Source organism: Ailuropoda melanoleuca, chromosome 3, assembly GCF_002007445.2.
Source record: "Ailuropoda melanoleuca isolate Jingjing chromosome 3, ASM200744v2, whole genome shotgun sequence".
Classification (NCBI taxonomy): Eukaryota; Metazoa; Chordata; class Mammalia; order Carnivora; family Ursidae; genus Ailuropoda; species Ailuropoda melanoleuca.
In genome coordinates this window covers 13,504,552-13,521,280 of record NC_048220.1, presented here as the reverse complement: position 1 = coordinate 13,521,280, position 16,729 = coordinate 13,504,552, and the positions used below count along the sequence as shown (strand labels likewise).

The 16,729-nt window shown below is 33.5% G+C and overlaps 1 protein-coding gene across 2 annotated transcripts in view; it reads right to left on the bottom strand.

The window, feature by feature from the left end:
• Nucleotides 1-283: 283 nt before the first annotated feature.
• The window catches only part of SNX2 (sorting nexin 2), a 49,999-nt gene continuing 33,553 nt past the window's right edge, over nt 284-16,729 (bottom strand). Inside the window, exons 8-15 of one of the 2 annotated variants that reach the window (XM_002925658.4) lie at nt 12,029-12,104; nt 10,951-11,064; nt 10,603-10,696; nt 9,013-9,218; nt 4,964-5,107; nt 3,683-3,763; nt 3,527-3,598; nt 284-2,356 (exon numbers count right to left, since the gene is read on the bottom strand). In XM_002925658.4, the coding sequence (XP_002925704.1) occupies nt 2,306-2,356; nt 3,527-3,598; nt 3,683-3,763; nt 4,964-5,107; nt 9,013-9,218; nt 10,603-10,696; nt 10,951-11,064; nt 12,029-12,104 (838 nt within the window). In that variant the 3' untranslated portion in view covers nt 284-2,305. The remainder of the gene's footprint in view (nt 2,357-3,526; nt 3,599-3,682; nt 3,764-4,963; nt 5,108-9,012; nt 9,219-10,602; nt 10,697-10,950; nt 11,065-12,028; nt 12,105-16,729) is intronic. The other variant, XM_011232884.3, reaches the window with a different exon arrangement.

The following is a 16,729-nucleotide window of genomic DNA, read 5'->3' as shown; positions in this document are numbered from 1 at the left end:
AAAATACCACCAGAAAAACATTCTTTTAGGTTTTAGAAATCCTATTTTTACACACATTTTCGTTCTAGCCTTGTTTTATTAATAGGTGATTTTGATTAGAATTTGATTTTCTAATGGAATAATATTGATAGTGAAGTTTGGTATTTTAAGCAAACTATTTTAAAGTAGAAAGGCACTTCAGGAACCAGTCTTATACCCTTGTTTTATAGATGAGTTTTACGTGATAAGGCCAAAGTCACATAGCTACAAAGTGACAGAAGCAAGACTGAACACATGTATGTTGACTCCAGGTTCAGCTTGTCCCACTGTAACAGGCTTAGTCCTTCTTCATCTGGTTTAAGAAAAAAAAAATTCAGATCTATACAAGAGACTATGTTATCAGCACAATTAATGCCCTTGTTCTATTTACTGGAGTAAAGTATTTTAGTAACATGAATAGATGTGAAGATTGACAGGTGGAAGTGAGCCGAGTGAAGATACTAAAAAGGTTGGTAGCTATCAGAGGCTCATATAATTTATTTGGTATTTCCAACAGACTCCTTTTTCAGTGAAGGTTAAGAGGAATGAAGTCTGGAACGGTGTCAGGGTCTGTTACTCTCTTCGGCTTGATCAAGAATGAAAATATTTATTATTTTATTTGGAGGTACTGAATATTCTAATGAACATACCACAGAAGAATGGAAGATTTTGACTGGAATAACTAAGTTATTGACCTACCATGTAAACTGTATCTTTGGAAGTAATGCAACGATGTCTGTAACAGTAAAACATCACTGTAGATTTTGCTCAGGATTAATGGGACAAGATAGCATGTGATATTACTATGAATTGCTCATTTCTCCAAAGTTTCTAAGTTATCTCTAACAGAAGCAACAGGGGAAGTCCTATTTCTGCTTCAGTTACTGCTTCTTAAGGTAGCATGTATTATTTTGCATCTTCCAGGATTTTCTTTTCCTGTTCATCCAGTCTTTCTTATTAACCTATTACGTGTTAGGTACTCTTCTGAGTTCTAGGAGTCTAAAAATCAGTAATGCCTACAGTAGGCTTAAAAAGAAGTGGAAGCAAACATATCCTGAGCATACTCTGATGTATTAATTGTATCCAGTAAAGGGCTAGAGAGGACTCAGCTACACATACCATATTTGACTACTCTAGGAGCTGTAACTGGTAAATTTCAGAGAGGCATCTTTAAAAACACTTTAAAAAATGAAAACACTGATGCCAGTCACAACTTAAACTTTTGTTAGCATCAAGGGTTATTAGATAACAGCCATCTGAACAAGATACAGTATAGGTAAGAAGGGTGCCAAAGACAAATTCATTTTGCTTCAAATGTGCTTTCCAGTATCCTTGGTTATTCATCGAATCATGGGGAATTTTAGCATGGTACCATTCTTTGTCAGTTATGACCACAGATGATCTTACCTTTAGTTTAAAATGAAAAACAAAGAAAAGGCAAAGAATAAATTAAATACATGCAAAGTCTAGGACTTTGGAGATAGAAGATGAGCAAAATCAGAGAACTTAAAACGGAAGCACAAAAATACATTTTTTTCCTAATTCCTAAATTGGGCACTGGTAATAGGGATAGGAGTAAAACAAGCAAAGAAAGTATTCATTCTCTCCTTTATGCAAAAGATATATGTTCTTTGGTTTATGATGATTTCAGAAGAGAACTTAACCTTCATTTAGTCATTTATAATGAAAGAGTTCAGCTTTTTCTGTCAACTAAAAAAAATTAATGGATCAGAGCATCACCTACGTACATCTAGAAGCAAAAATTTCTTCTGATTAAAAATGCTTTTAAAAGCTCTCTAACATGTTTACATACCCAAATAATTTGTTACTAAATACTTCACAAGGAATATCATTTTATTACTGTAATCACAAAATCATAATTTCTGTACAGGAATGTATAAGTGAACATTAATCAATGCATTGATAATTCACTTCATAAAGAGGGAGAACATACTACAGAAGAACATACTAAAGAAAAAAATATTGTAAAATTTTCTGGCCTTGCAGTGCACCTTTTAGTGCCAAATATTTAAGACACAATAGTGTTCAATTCAGCAAAGTATTGCAGAATGTCATGCCACAGTTCGCTTAATTCAAAGAGGGTCAGGACATGCAGCCTGTCATAAAATGTCAGAGTATAGATATATACATATATATGTATATAAAAAAACCACATGTAATTCAGAAAATATAGAGTGGTTTATTTAGATGGTTTTAAATGATTTCACTGTGGAATTCAGCATAACGGGAACAAACATCCAAGATCTTCGTAACAGAAATCTTCTTGCTAGGCAATGGCTTTGGCTTCTGGCAGGAATGCCTCCCAGTATTTTATCAGCTGCGGATCATAACCAAAGATATTCTAATTATCTTTTTGTCATTTACATGCATATATTCCATACAGCATTTAAAAATGTCTATGCGAGCAGCGAAAAATGATAAACATTTACTGAAGTCTAGTTCTATGAGGGATCATTCAAATTTCCCTATCTGAAGTCTGTCAATATAATTCGTGTATAAATTATTTAAAATGTCAATTACTACTGGCTAATTTGTTTTTGATGTAAATGATAAAAAATTTTTAAAAATCTTATAACAAGACTTTGTTTATGCAAAATTGTATATAGAAACAGACGGTTAAATATAAATTAAATGAGACTACCTTAAAAAAAACTGCAATGAACTTTCCAGTATAAAGCGATAACATACCCTAATTCAGAGGATATTCACATTTTATGTTACTCTAGCCAAAAAACAATGAAAAAGTGGAAGAAAAGTATTAGGCAAGAAAGGGACATGTGGTTTTCTTTTGAGAGTGGAAGGAATTTGCTGCCTGTGTTTCTTCCGTAGTCCACAGAATTAATGAAGGTATAAACAAGTTACAGTTAAAACAATTCCTTTAAAAACAAATTCTTATAAATTATTTTATGAAGTAAAGACTAAATATAATTTGAAGGTATCATGTCATCTCTCAATTAAAAATCAATCTATTATATATTATATAAGGATTTTAATTAAAATCCATGGTCTTCTGTTCTCTAGTTAAGGAGACAAATGCCATCTGTGCCATACCATCACCACCAACTACAAACAAAATAAAACAAAAATCACAATATAACCCCCCAACCCTAAAAAAGCCAGTTTTTAATTTAAGTTCTGTTATGGAAGAGAACTTACTCTAAGAATTTACTCAAACAGGTGGGATCACTAGGGAAATAAAACTAGGAAGACAGAAAAAGGGAAATGCTATTCACAAGTTTCTGCTCGCCTTAATCTTGGAAAAATGTTATCTCAATTGGAGTTCAGGAGCAGAGGCAGATACGACCTGAGAATTTCCAATTTAACTATCATGTTTTCCTCTGTGGTCATCAGTTTTCTCTACTCCATTTCTTACTCCTCCTCAAGTTTAAAAACTCCTTTCACAGACATCTTTTAAAATGAAAAAGTATACCAAAAGTTCTAGAAGAAGTTTGTAAGTTATAAAATAAGTTATAAAAAATGAGCTTACCTGTTGTTGTGTTTGTACTAATGATTCTAAGTACTTGATAATAACAGTTTTAAAATCTTTCACTCGTTCTTTCTGTAGTACATAAAGAAAGTCCATCAGTACAAAACTCTGGTTTTACTACAAAATCACAGCAAAAAATGACGTTATTATACTCACTTCAAATCTTCCCACTTCTTTTCGAATTGTTTTAGAGATCTGTTCAAAATCTCTTTCTCCTTGCTGTACTTTCGCCTCCCACTAACAGAAATAAACAAAAATGCACACATTTTTAATTCTTGTAAGGAAAATATTATAGAACTAGCTGTCACGATCACTCAATGTCTGTAAACCCTGAGGAAGCTCAATATTGGCAAAGCCCAATTTAGGGTCATTCAAACTTTTATCTAGCTTTTCAATACTAGAAATGCCTATCAGCTTAATTTTCATTAATATTTCACTGTCAGATATACTCAAGATTAGGAGATTCTAATACTTAATCAATTACAATCTCCATAGCTTAACTGAATACGACTAAGACAGATGAGAAGATTTTGAGTATAAAATTCACTACCAATTTAGCAGTGTTGGGGTAGTTTTATCACTTCTTTTTGATATCATTAAAGATTCCATAATGTATCAACAACATTCTGCCAAGTTCAAGAATACATGTTCACCACAATTTATATGCCCATGGAAATACTTTAAATTAAGAAAACTGTAGGACAAACATTTAAAAACATTTTTTAATAGTAAAATGTTCGGATTAAAAAAAAGTGGAATTATGGTCTACAAAGACCTACTGGTAAACATTAAGTTCAGTACAGAAACAACAAAACATGATTAGTGACCAATGGAGTAGCTAAAATAAAATAACTGAAGACTTAAAGCAATGAAATGATATTTTCCCACTATGTAACCAAAACAGTGGTACATACTCTTCAAAGAGCAGATACATTTACTTTTAGTAATATAAAGGTTGTCCTACCTCTTCAATTTCCTTATTGAAGCATGGCAAAAAAAGTGTATAAATTATAATAAACTTATACAAATTTACTAAAATACCATATATAGTACATATATATGGGGGATAATGTTGCTTGAAAAGCTAAACGTGGGGCAAGTCTATGCTCTAAAACTACTCTTAGACCTAAAATAAGTAATTATCCAAAATCAAATTGACCATCTCGAAAGAACTGTGTAATTATTAATTAAAGGTTAATTTAAATCTTTTCCTTGTATGCTTCTTTATTCCATTCCATAATCTTGTGGAAATAACAAAGGGCTCTGGAGATTTTAAATGATCAAAAAGTTAAAGTAATTCTAACACAGTTCATAAAATTATGGAAAAATGGCTAGTGTTGAATGGTTCAGAAAAAAATTTATGAAAAATTATGCATATATGAATGGCTCATGGAAAATTTGAGTAAAGTGATAAGTAAAGCATTTTGTATTAATCACCTCTCTTATTTCATTTTTAGCTTGCTGTATTTTATCTGGTTTGTTAGCAACCATCATTTTTGCCTCAGTTTCACGTTTTTTGAGCAAAGTAATTTGAGCATCTTCCCATTTCTGCCAGCACTTCATTCGATGGTCAAACACACCCTATAAGTGAATGACATAATGCTAGTAAGTGACAGTTAACACTGAAATACTTTCAAAATACCAGAAGTGCTGTGATACTGAAAACAAACACAAAGAAACACTATTCTCATACACTGGGATTAATGAAAATAAACATGCCGATATAAAAGAAACATCCACTTTCATTTGCTTAAAGACAAAAATAAAAAAAGGCTCCTGTGACTGGATGAAACAGAACAGCTCTGAATATACAAACAAAACACACACACACATACCACACCTATCTAGGAGGCAGGGCCAAATGAAGAACTGGACAAAAAGACTGTTAACAGACCAAGTCAACCAAATCCACTAATTCTTTCAAGGGGTTTGGCAGAAAAAGAGCAGGTTGATGCAAAAAAAGAAAGAAAATGTGAACATGAGCGTAATTAGAATCTCAAGAGAAAAGGGGATGGAGAGGAGGGGAGAAATTCAATAGTAATTCCTAATCTGATGCTGGGGATACATTTGTATCATGTTAGTATCTGCTAACTGAACACATGAAGCAAGCATTAACAAAACTGGGTGTACCAGAAAGCACCAAACCAGAGTTACTTTCATTATTCTAAACAAAGAATGTTCTGGATCAACAAACAGTAAATAAATACATGTTCTTATAGAGACTTGCTGAAGAGAAAAGTATGTATGTAATTTATTTTTAAAATGTGAGCTTTCGGGGCGCCTGGGTGGTTCAGTCAGTTAAGTGTCTGCCTTGGGCTCAGGTCATGATCTCAGGGCCCTGGGACTGAGCCCTGCGTCGTCGAGGCTCCCTACTCAACAGGGGGTCTGCTTTTCCCTCTCCCTCCCCCAACTCATGTTCTCTTTCTCTTGCTCACTGGCTCACACACTCTCTCAAATAAATAACATCTTTAAAAACAAAGGCTTTGGAACAAATCAAATTCGGATTCAAATACTAGCTTTGTCACTCTATGATCCTGGGTAAATTAATTTTTATAAGCCATAGTTTCCCGAAATATAGATGGAAGAAAATGAGATCTCTATTAGTGGATTGGAAAGAAAATGAAAAATATGTAGCACAATAACTGAATCTAGCGGATGTTTAGTAATTAGCAGGTACTATCATGGATGACTTCTAAACACAAACATATTAATTAGAGTTGATTAACTCAAGATTTCTACTAAAAGTGCAAATAGTAACAACTTGGTAACACAGAAAAAAAACCCATAATCAGATTGCATTCATATCATACTGTGTATTTTTAAAATGTGGGGAATAGCACTGAAAACTTCACCAGAAACCAAAGTTATTTTTTTCCAAAGACTATGCATATTTCATATTAACCAGGATAAAAGATATCCTGGGCAAACTGGTAAATCAAAGCACCTTATCTCTCCACTTTGTTAGTTTTCATTTGTTGTCTCATATAATTTCTCTTCTCACATTACTAAGTACACCTTACTGTCCCCTTTGTCTGCTTTTCTTATAGTTTCCTTAAGACATTTCTTATTATAAATTAATTCTGCTTCAGCCACATTAACTTGAAACAAAATCACAAAAACAACGAAAATAATACAGCTACCATAACTAGATTCAGAAAGTCACTACCATTTAAAACAAATGCTCACCCCGTGAAGATGCTAGTCTGCTCTAGTAGAACTGGCCACTCCTTTAAGGGGGACAGACTGACACTGATGATCTGCCTTGGACCTCCAACCCCCTGTCAATTTATGTTATACATTTGTGTGTGAACTGGTCTAGCTTAGACATGGCTGCAGCTGTGGAACGTATTTCCTGGCCCATCAAGAACTGGAATTTTAATTTTAATTAATATCACATTCCAATTCAGTGAATGCGAAGGTATGTGGCTCAGCTTCCTGGAGTCCTGAAAGGATGCTGATTACTTAGAGCCAAACAATGAGGCTTTTCCACTCCTTGGGGAACCCATCTACTGGGCTGGTTTAAAAAATATTTGATACATTTTATATATTTAGATTCCCTGTGAATTCTTTTTATCAAGAGTTCTAGTGCTAAACATATTGAAAACCATTATCTTCAATCCCTGACACTACTCTAGTGGTTCACAGAAGGCCAAAACATGAGAACGCATGCAACGAGTTTGCTATTTAATATGTTAGGTAACAGTGCTACCCAAAATATGGAGTCCTGAATGTGAGAGGCCATGCACTGTACAAAGAGGAAAGCAGGAGTTTCCTGGATAGAAGGCCAGGCCTAGGTAATACTGTAAATGGCTGAAATTCACCTTTCTTTAGGGCCCAAATTTTGATTTGTCTTAGTTCCTTCCCTGTTTTGGCTCTATATTCTAATTCTCAAAGTACTCATAGTTTCAAATTTATTATCAGAAAAGTATTTTCAGACACCTGGGTGGCACAGCTGGTTGAGCATCTGACTCTTGGTTTCAGCTCACGTCATGATCTCACGGTCGTGAGATCGAGCCCCACATCAGCATCTGCATTCTGCAAGTAGTCTGCTTGAGTTTCTCTCTCCCTCTTCCTCTATCCCCGCCTCTTACTGTGCTTGGGCTGGCACTTGCTCTCTCAAATAAATAAATAAATAAATAAATAAACAAACATTTTTTAAAAAGTAAGGTATTTTCTTTTGGATATGGATAAAAACAAAGGGCTAAGTAGTATTAAAGAGCTATTAGAAATATCTAAGACTAGACACAAGAGAAAACTGGGCAAAGGACATGAAGATTTCACATATACCAAAAAGAAATACAAATGGCTTTTCATCTGTACAGATGCTTAAATTCACACTAAACCAAAGAAATTTAAACTTATACAAAAAAATACCTTCATCATGGGGTGGGAGAAGGAGCACATATGTGGATGGGAATAGAGAGAAGTATAATCTCTTTGGACAGTAATATGAGAATATTTATTAAAATTTAAAATTCATATACCCCTTGGACAAGTAACTTCACTTCTAGGTATTTTATGCCCCAAGAGTTATTTTCAAAGAACAATATTTACAACTAAACTGATAAAATAATTTATGGTACTTTTACATGCTATCTAATAGAATACCATGCAAACATTAAAAAGAATTAACATATCAACATATGCTAACATGGACACCTCTCTAAAATGTAATGGGTGGAAAAAGTAGGCAAAGGACAGTGCATATACTATCTTCCTTCTTCAAGAAGGAAGAGATGGAGGGAGGGTGGGAGAGAGCGAGCGAGCTGAGAAGAAAAAAAGAGAAAATTAGCTTCATACACATGCACAGCTAATTCTGTAAAGACACACAACAATGTAACAGCATTTGACTAAGGAAAGAGACTAGCGGTCTTGGGTAGCGAACTTGACCTTTTTGAGCTTTTGGATTTATTATGTCCATGTACCACTTTTTCAAATACAAATGAATCAGTTTAAAACAAAAACCAAACCAAACATAAAGAGCACAAAAATTCCCTGTCACGCTATTCCATAATTTCTCAACCCCTTGGTGCAGCTGACCTGGGCTAGGTTTCGGCAGGAAACACAAAGCCAACATGAAATAGCTTAGTCTACCTCAAGGTATAACCTGAGCACAGCTCTTTAACTTTCTTTTATCAATGAGCCACTAATTCAGTTCTTCCTGAACTCTGTTCCATTTACGTAAAAAGATATTAAATGGAAAAGAACTCCTGCTCATATGAACTTGCAAGTCTCTGGATTAAACAAAGTTAAATGTTTTGTTTTTTTACTTGCAGACAATCTCAGCATTTTAATGCTCTATGAATCTGTAAGACAGGGATACTGTACATTATCTCCCAAACTCAGTTGATCATGGTACCTCTTTTACTGTCACTGTTATTCTGATAAACATGAATCTAAGTATAATTTCTGAGAATGTAAAAATACACAGCGGGAAGATTTAGGCACCATGAAGAACTCAAGGAAGATTGCAAAATAAAGCTTACTTTCACTGCGGCAATAAGACGAATGTAGTCACTAAGTAGTTCTGAAAACATATAAAAGTCAGCAAAAGCTTGTTCTTGATGTAACTGGTCTATCTTCTCCTCCACCTCTGCAAGCTGAGACAAAGCTCTAGATAAAGCAGTGTGGTCCTCAGAGTTTCCTAACATGGCAGCACTTTTAGCAAAGGCAGCTGTGTTGGCTGAAAGTTCTGAAACAAAGAATTATTCACTTTTAGTGTGCGCTAGTATAGTTTTTAAATATTGAAATGGTTTTTCTACCTTCCCTCTAAATTTTATCAGTTCATGTATCATTCAAATAATTATTCTAAAATAATTAACATAAAACAACCAGTTATCAAAATGCCTTTGGCATAAATGCCAACTGCTCAGCGCTCTACTGCAAGTTAAGAAGATTATAGGAAAATTAAGAAGAACCACTGCCTATATTCTCAGGGGGAGGAACTATGTTTAATAATTTAATATAATAATCTGCCTCCCCGTTCTTCCTAAAGTGCTCACTGCTTTTTTGTATTCCTGCAAAAGAAAAAAGATTTTTAATATGGAAAGCAATGGGAATACTTACAATCAATTTATACTACATTTTTTGGCCTTTAAACGTTTATATGAAATTGAAAATGTCTATAATTTTTAATGAAAATATTATTTAGCTAATAAGAGAAAAGCCAGGTAAAATTATACATACAATTCATAGAAGTCTTATTCTTTTTTTGTGTACAACAATGCTTGAACAATTCTCAGCAGAAATACTAAAAATTTCTAAAAGAGATTTTTGAACATTATTTCAGATACTTTGAATAAAGAAAAACAGATGTTTACAGAATACATAATGTCAATGATTAATAATACATTGCCTAGAAACTGCTCTACATTATGTAACATTCTCTAAGAACCATAAAGCCATTCCCTAAAAGGTAGAGTACAAACGGCAAGAGCTATTATAAATTACTTTCAATAATGAGTGTACTGGTGTATTTCTGTAATTGCTTTACTGAAATGGATTACTGGTCATGGCACCTACTAAATTACTTATTAGGTATTTTAGAAACCTAACATTAAAATCCTTATATTCTTAAAAAAACAATAAACATCTCGTGATAGAAGTAAAATATGGCAACTTAAATTTTCTATCAATTTTTAACAAACTTCCTCTCCCAACACTTTCCAATATAGCTGTTCAAAAATGAAGAAAATAATTCAGAGTTTTCTATGAAATACAGGTACACAAAAAATTTTTAAAGATAAATTTCAAATATAAAACTGATTATCAGTTACTAATAAGACATCTTCATTCATTAAACTGTAAGCATGTTTAACAAAGAGTTACTAATCAAATGAACAGTTTTAACCCAAAATTCAAAATATATTTTTATAAGCTCAGGATTTTCCTACTTTTCAACTACAAGTGAGGCTAAAGTAGAATAAAAAACATTAACAAGATTCAAATAGAAAACATTCTCTTAAACTATTGCTCTCTCTCTTCTATAGTAAGCCCAGAATGTTTTTAATAAAATTTAAATAAAATATTTGAATTAACACACAGTATTAAACACATAAATAACAAGGCAAACACACCTTTTCTATGACAGACCAAAGCTTCGACGCTAGCATGAAGTTTCCTAAGTTGCTGATCCAGGTTTTCAAATTGCTGCTGCTTTTCTTCAAACCACTAAGAAAAAAAATGAAAAATGGAGCTAATTTAGCAAGAATAAACCACTGTAAATTAGGTTACCAATAGCAAGGCACATTCCTTGTTTTAAAGCAACAAATTAACCATGTATAACCACAGTAGTCAACTGATGTGGCTGAGAACTAAACTCAATAAGCAAATTAATATCCTATTTTCTACTTGTACAGCTTTAAAATGCAATTGTTGGGCTCATTAATTCATCTCATTATTCAAGTCGAAAAATCAGCTCTTACTGCATCCGATTCATTCATCTTGATTGTCATTTTGTTGACAGCGTCGGCAGCCTTGTTCACCATCCTCAATATTCCTGCTCCACTCAGAGCCTGTGTGTTAACTGCTCTAGGCAGCTGGAATTGAATGACAAATAAGGGCAAACAAACTGGTTAAAAGCCTAGAGGTTTAACTGGGCACAAAAGGGACTGCATACCCCCACCAAAAAAAAAGAAAAGAAAAGAAAAAGGAAAAGAAAAAAAGGTTGCATTTTCTTCACTCTCATACATTTAAATAGTGAGATCTAATTTCTCAAATACACTACTTGTACACTCTCAAAGGGAAACTTAAAAAACAGACTTTCCATTTGCTTTTCTTCTGCACGTTTACATTTAGATGGAACAACACTCTGTTTGTCAAAATATATTAAGAAATTGCCAAGTACCTTAACACTGGCCACCTGTTTGCTTGCAGAAATAAACTTGTTTATAAGGAAAGAAGAACAAAGTCTTGAGAAAAATCTCCTTATGCTCAGTTAGGACAGTGTGATTCTGTATTTTTCAAAAATGCTGGGATTCAAATAAATTTTCTTAAAACGTTCAAAGGGTAGTAATTAAAACTCTAAACTGTGACAAGTCCCAAATGCACCAAACATCTCAAATGTAAGGAGTGGCACAGTTATAATTTAAGCTCTTTTAAGCCACAAATCTGCATTTCAGAACGTCAGTAAGAATATTATAATGTAGACATACAAACGCATTCAAATGTCTCTAAAAGGAGTCCCGAATAAACTTATTTCAATGTGATGCGTAAAGCAAAAACTCAGACACTAAGAATTAGACTCATAAATCATTCTTCTAAATGTGATTTAAAATTTTTGAAAAAGAAACTGATCATCCTACAATTTCAGTGCAAAGAAGATACGTTGCTAGTAATTTAAATAACCAAAGCTAATTAAAATACTAAGCCAAAAAAACCACTTTATTCCACTTACTGATCCAATTATTTACTGAATATATATTTTTATAAAAATTATTAAAATGACAAACATAAATAATGAGAACATTCATATCTTATAAAAATTTAAAGTAGAAACAGTACCTCTGAACTTTCCAGGAACTGCCTTAAATCAGGATCCTGTAGTAAAGTTGGATGCTTTACTGTTCTTTGAAGATACCTAGATTTAAGAATAAAATTTCTCCTTTATCAATATCATCTTATTTTAAATCTTATTTTAACAAAAGAATAAAAATAAACAATAAAAATTAGGTAAAACAATATCCTCAGTCTGCCTTCACATTAATTTATTTAGACTCTTAAAAGCAATTTAAGGATTAAAAAGCTTTTTAACTTTTGCAAATTCATAATTATGTAAAAAAGAGACATGGTAGGTCATGTAGGTGGGGGATATAGGAGAGGTTGAATAACTTACCAAACTTCACACTGCAAAGTATTAACAGTTGTGAAAGGGTCTATGAGTTTGTTGAGTAATTTTATCTTTGAGTGGAGTCACCATGTTCCCAGCTATTATTTCAGAGTCCCAACACACATCACTATCAATTATTTTTGTTATTCCTATTACCAAAACAGAGAAAAGTCTACCAGTTTTTTTCCTTGTCAGCAGATTAAAATTATCAAATCAGCTTTGATCCTTATTTGACAAGGGCTAAATTTTCCTTAAAATTCTATTTTTAAAGAGGTTTTGCTAAAAGTTTATGTTTTTCTTATATAACATCACATAAAATAAAAATGAGAAGTAAACAGAAACACCATTATTAATCACCATCATCCCAACTGTAGTTGTTTTCCTATAGAAAACAAAAAAGCCCAAATTTCCATCATCCAAAAAAAATTAACATTCTTTCATGAAAAGAAAAAAGGTCCACTATTTAATGATTCTTGATTGCTTATCTAATCCCATTTTTTAAAAATTTTATTTATGTATTTGACAGAGACAGAGTCAGCAAGAGAGAGAGCACAAGCAGGGGGAATGGGAGGGGAGAAGCCGGCTTCCCATGGGGCAGGGAGCCCGATGTGGGGCTCAATCCGAGGACCCTGGGATCATGACCTGAGCTGAAAGCAGACGCTTAACTGAGCCACCCAGGCCCTTCTAATCCCATTTTTCAAAAAAACTGTTCTTTCCATAATGATTACATGTGTATTTCAATTACAGTATTTTACCTCGCAGTTAATATATTCTATTTCTGCAGAACAAATGTAATCAGTAATTTCTTCTACCTCGTATAAGATTATAAAATATGCCTGAAGTTTCTGAAAAACATTGGTAACCTTCTACAAAGTCAAATTCTATACAATGGTTAAAATAACTATTTTATCCCGGCTTACATGTTAACTTCTGTTTCTACACATTTAAATAAATTAAACTTCAAGTCATTAACCCACATATGAAAACATTATCACAGAAATAGAGCATTTAATAGATATGTGCAAGACAACTCCACTGTGGCTTAAATATATATATATACTGCCGATAGTATCAGGGTAAAAACAAGATGCATCATGAACACTAATTTTGTGTTGCTATCTTTCTACCGGAATTTTACTTAAAATTTTAAAACAAGTTCTCCAATACTATTATTTACTTGTGTAGAATGTGTACTTGTGAGAGCAGTTTGCGTAAGTTGTTCGTTGAAGACAAAACATGTTATACCCAAACTTGGAACATCCCAATATTCCAAACCTAAATATAATTACCTAATACCACTTATATTCTAAAACAGCTTTCTAAAGTGAGTTCTGTGGAATACTAGCCTCACGTAGTATTCCAGAAAAAGAATGGTTCTATAATCAAGAAAGTCTGAAATATATTACATACATATTCCTCTGAGCCATAATGGACAGCAGCATAATGGACACTGTGCGAAGTCCTGCAGGAAATAAACCTGGTTTAACTTTGTTAAACCTTATGTTAGCAAGACTCAATAGTCGGCGATTTCCCTTTTTTCACCCTACCACATACTAGTATTCTGAGGAATCACTATGGAAAATAGTATACTAGAAAAAGACAGCAAAACTTCACTTCTTAAGGGTTACACAGAAGAAAACAGCAATCGGCCATTTCTTTAAAAGTACTAAATTTACATAATGTTAAAATAAAGAATAGAAACATTAAAGATTTTTGGTTCTAGAGATAATACCCTTTTAATGTTTTTTCTAGGAGTGTATGTACACACACAAACTCACAATACTTTGGTTTTCACAAAGATATTACACCATTATGCTTGTAGTCGTGCATCCTTTTACACAAAACAGTATGTTGTAGATAACTTTCTGTAGCATTAAATATTATTCTCTAATGCCACTTGAATTTACATGAAATTCTATCATATAGATATACTACAATGCTGTTATTTTTTAATGCTACAATGACCACTACTTGCTTTTTTATAATTTGCAAAGTACTAATATATTCAATGGAACTTTATTCTTCAAATCGTATGTTTATCTAGTATGCTTACTTTGCTTTGCTCAATAGCACATTTTAAATGAAAATTCCCTTCTTTAGTAAGTGGTTTGTGTTTTTAAATCAGACAATAAAGGAATGGATTTGCATTTTTTCTCCCTTTACATCAACCTTAATACCATTATCAATATCAGCATTTCTTAGAAGCCATGAAACTATCCTTCAGCTTCATAATCCTTATGTTCGTACCAATGAATATTTTTTCACTTTTTTCATTAAGTTTTTAATTTTAATTCCATTATAGTTAACATACAGTGTTATAATACTTTCAAGTGTACAATATAACGATTCGACAATTCTCTACATTATCCAGCATTCATCATAGTTAAGAGTCCCCTTTAATTCCTATCACCTATTTCAACCATTCCTCCACCTACCTCCCCTCTGCTAACCATTAGTTAGTTGTACAGTGTATAATATTAGTTTCAGGTGTACAATTCAGTGATTCAATACTTCCATACTTAGGAAAAGTACACTGCTTAATTCCTCAACTATTTAAACCATGAGCCCATCCACGCCCCCTCTGGTATCCATCAGTTTGTTCTCTACAGTTAAGAGTCTATTTCTTGGTTCCTCTCTTTGCTTTCCCCCTTGCTTGTTTTGTTTCTTAAATTCCACATATGAGTGAAATCATATGGGATTTGTCTTTCTCTGACTGACTTATTTCACTTAGCATAATATTCTCTGGCTTCATCCACATGATTGCAAATGGCAAGATGTCATTCTTTTTAACAGCTGAGTAATATTCCATTACACACACACACACACACACACACACACACCCCCTTCTTTATTCATTCATCTATCCATGGATACTTGGGCTAACGCCATAATATGGCTATTGTAAATAATGCCGAAATAAACACGGGGGGGGGCATGCATCCCTCTGAATTAGTGTTTTTGTATTCTTTGGGTGAATACTCAAGGGTGTGATTCCTGGATCACAGGGTAGTTCTATTTTTAACTTTTTGAGGAAACAAGTGGCTGTACCAGTTTGCATTCCCACCAATAGTGTAAGAGGGTTCCTTTTTCTTCACATTCTTGTCCACACCTGTTTCTCGTGTTTTTTATTTTAGCCATTCTAACAGGTGTGAGGTGGTATCTGCAATTCCCTGGTGATGAGTGATGCTGCCCATCTTAAGATAGGTTTTAAATCATTGAGTATTTGTAAAATACTCACCAATTCAGTATTAAGGTCAGAGAGGTTATAGATATATAAAGGATGGATGCAGAACAAAAAGAGGAAAAGAATACAGGAAGAAGACAAGAAAAGAGGCATGGGGAGAAAGAGAAACACTAGAAGGAAGAAAGAAATGAAAGACACAAAGGAAATGATGAAAAGTTTGTATCACACTCAATGAGAGGTAGTCAGTTGTAGTTGTTTTTCATATTTGCTCCAAGGAAAGGTCACTGATAAATTCAGAAGAATCACTGAGGGTGTTAAGCTCCTATCTACTCATTGAAAATAGAAGAACATAAAGCAGGTTATACAAAATTCAGAGGAACAAAGTTAAAAATATTTTTCTTGCTTGAAACTTAAACACATGTGCTAACAACTAGAGAACAGAAAGACAGAAAGAGCCTGGATCTTTGATGACATTCATTTGTTCATTCAGCATATATTTATTAAGCATTTACTACATGTCATTTTCTGTTCTGAACAATCAATACATCAGTAGAAACTGTATTTTAAATGTAAGAGAAGACTGGTAATAAACTATAAATACAACACATAAATTATATACTATGTGACAAGTTGGCAAATGCTGTGGAAAAAGAAAGGACAGAACAGCAGAGCAAATGTGACCAAGTATATAAGGTATGGCTGGTGGCAATCCAAAGAGAGGAAATGGCTGGACTTCACTGGAAAGATGATACTTCAACATCCGAACTTAAAAGAGATAAAGGAACTAGCCATGCAGATAGCTGGGAACAAAAGCTTTCAGGCAGTGGGAGAGGCCAGCGAAAAAACTTGTAAGGTGGGAAAATGCCTGGGATCTTTGAGGAGCAGCAAAACCCCACTGCGGCCTGGAGCAGAGTGATCAAGGAGCATGAGATCAAGGAGGTACCAAGAGTGAGTGGTGCATGTCATGCAAAGTTCTGCAGACCATTATAAGGACTCTGGCCTTTACGGAATGAAATGCAGAGGGGGGACTATTATCTGATTTGTATTTTAAAAAGATGACTCTGATTGCTGTATTGAAAGAGTAGAAGTTCAAGGATGGAAACGAACGAAGAGGCCAATCAGGAGTCTACTGCAGTTAATTCCAGCATTTAGATTAGTACTGTATTGGTGAGAAATGGCTGTATTAGATATC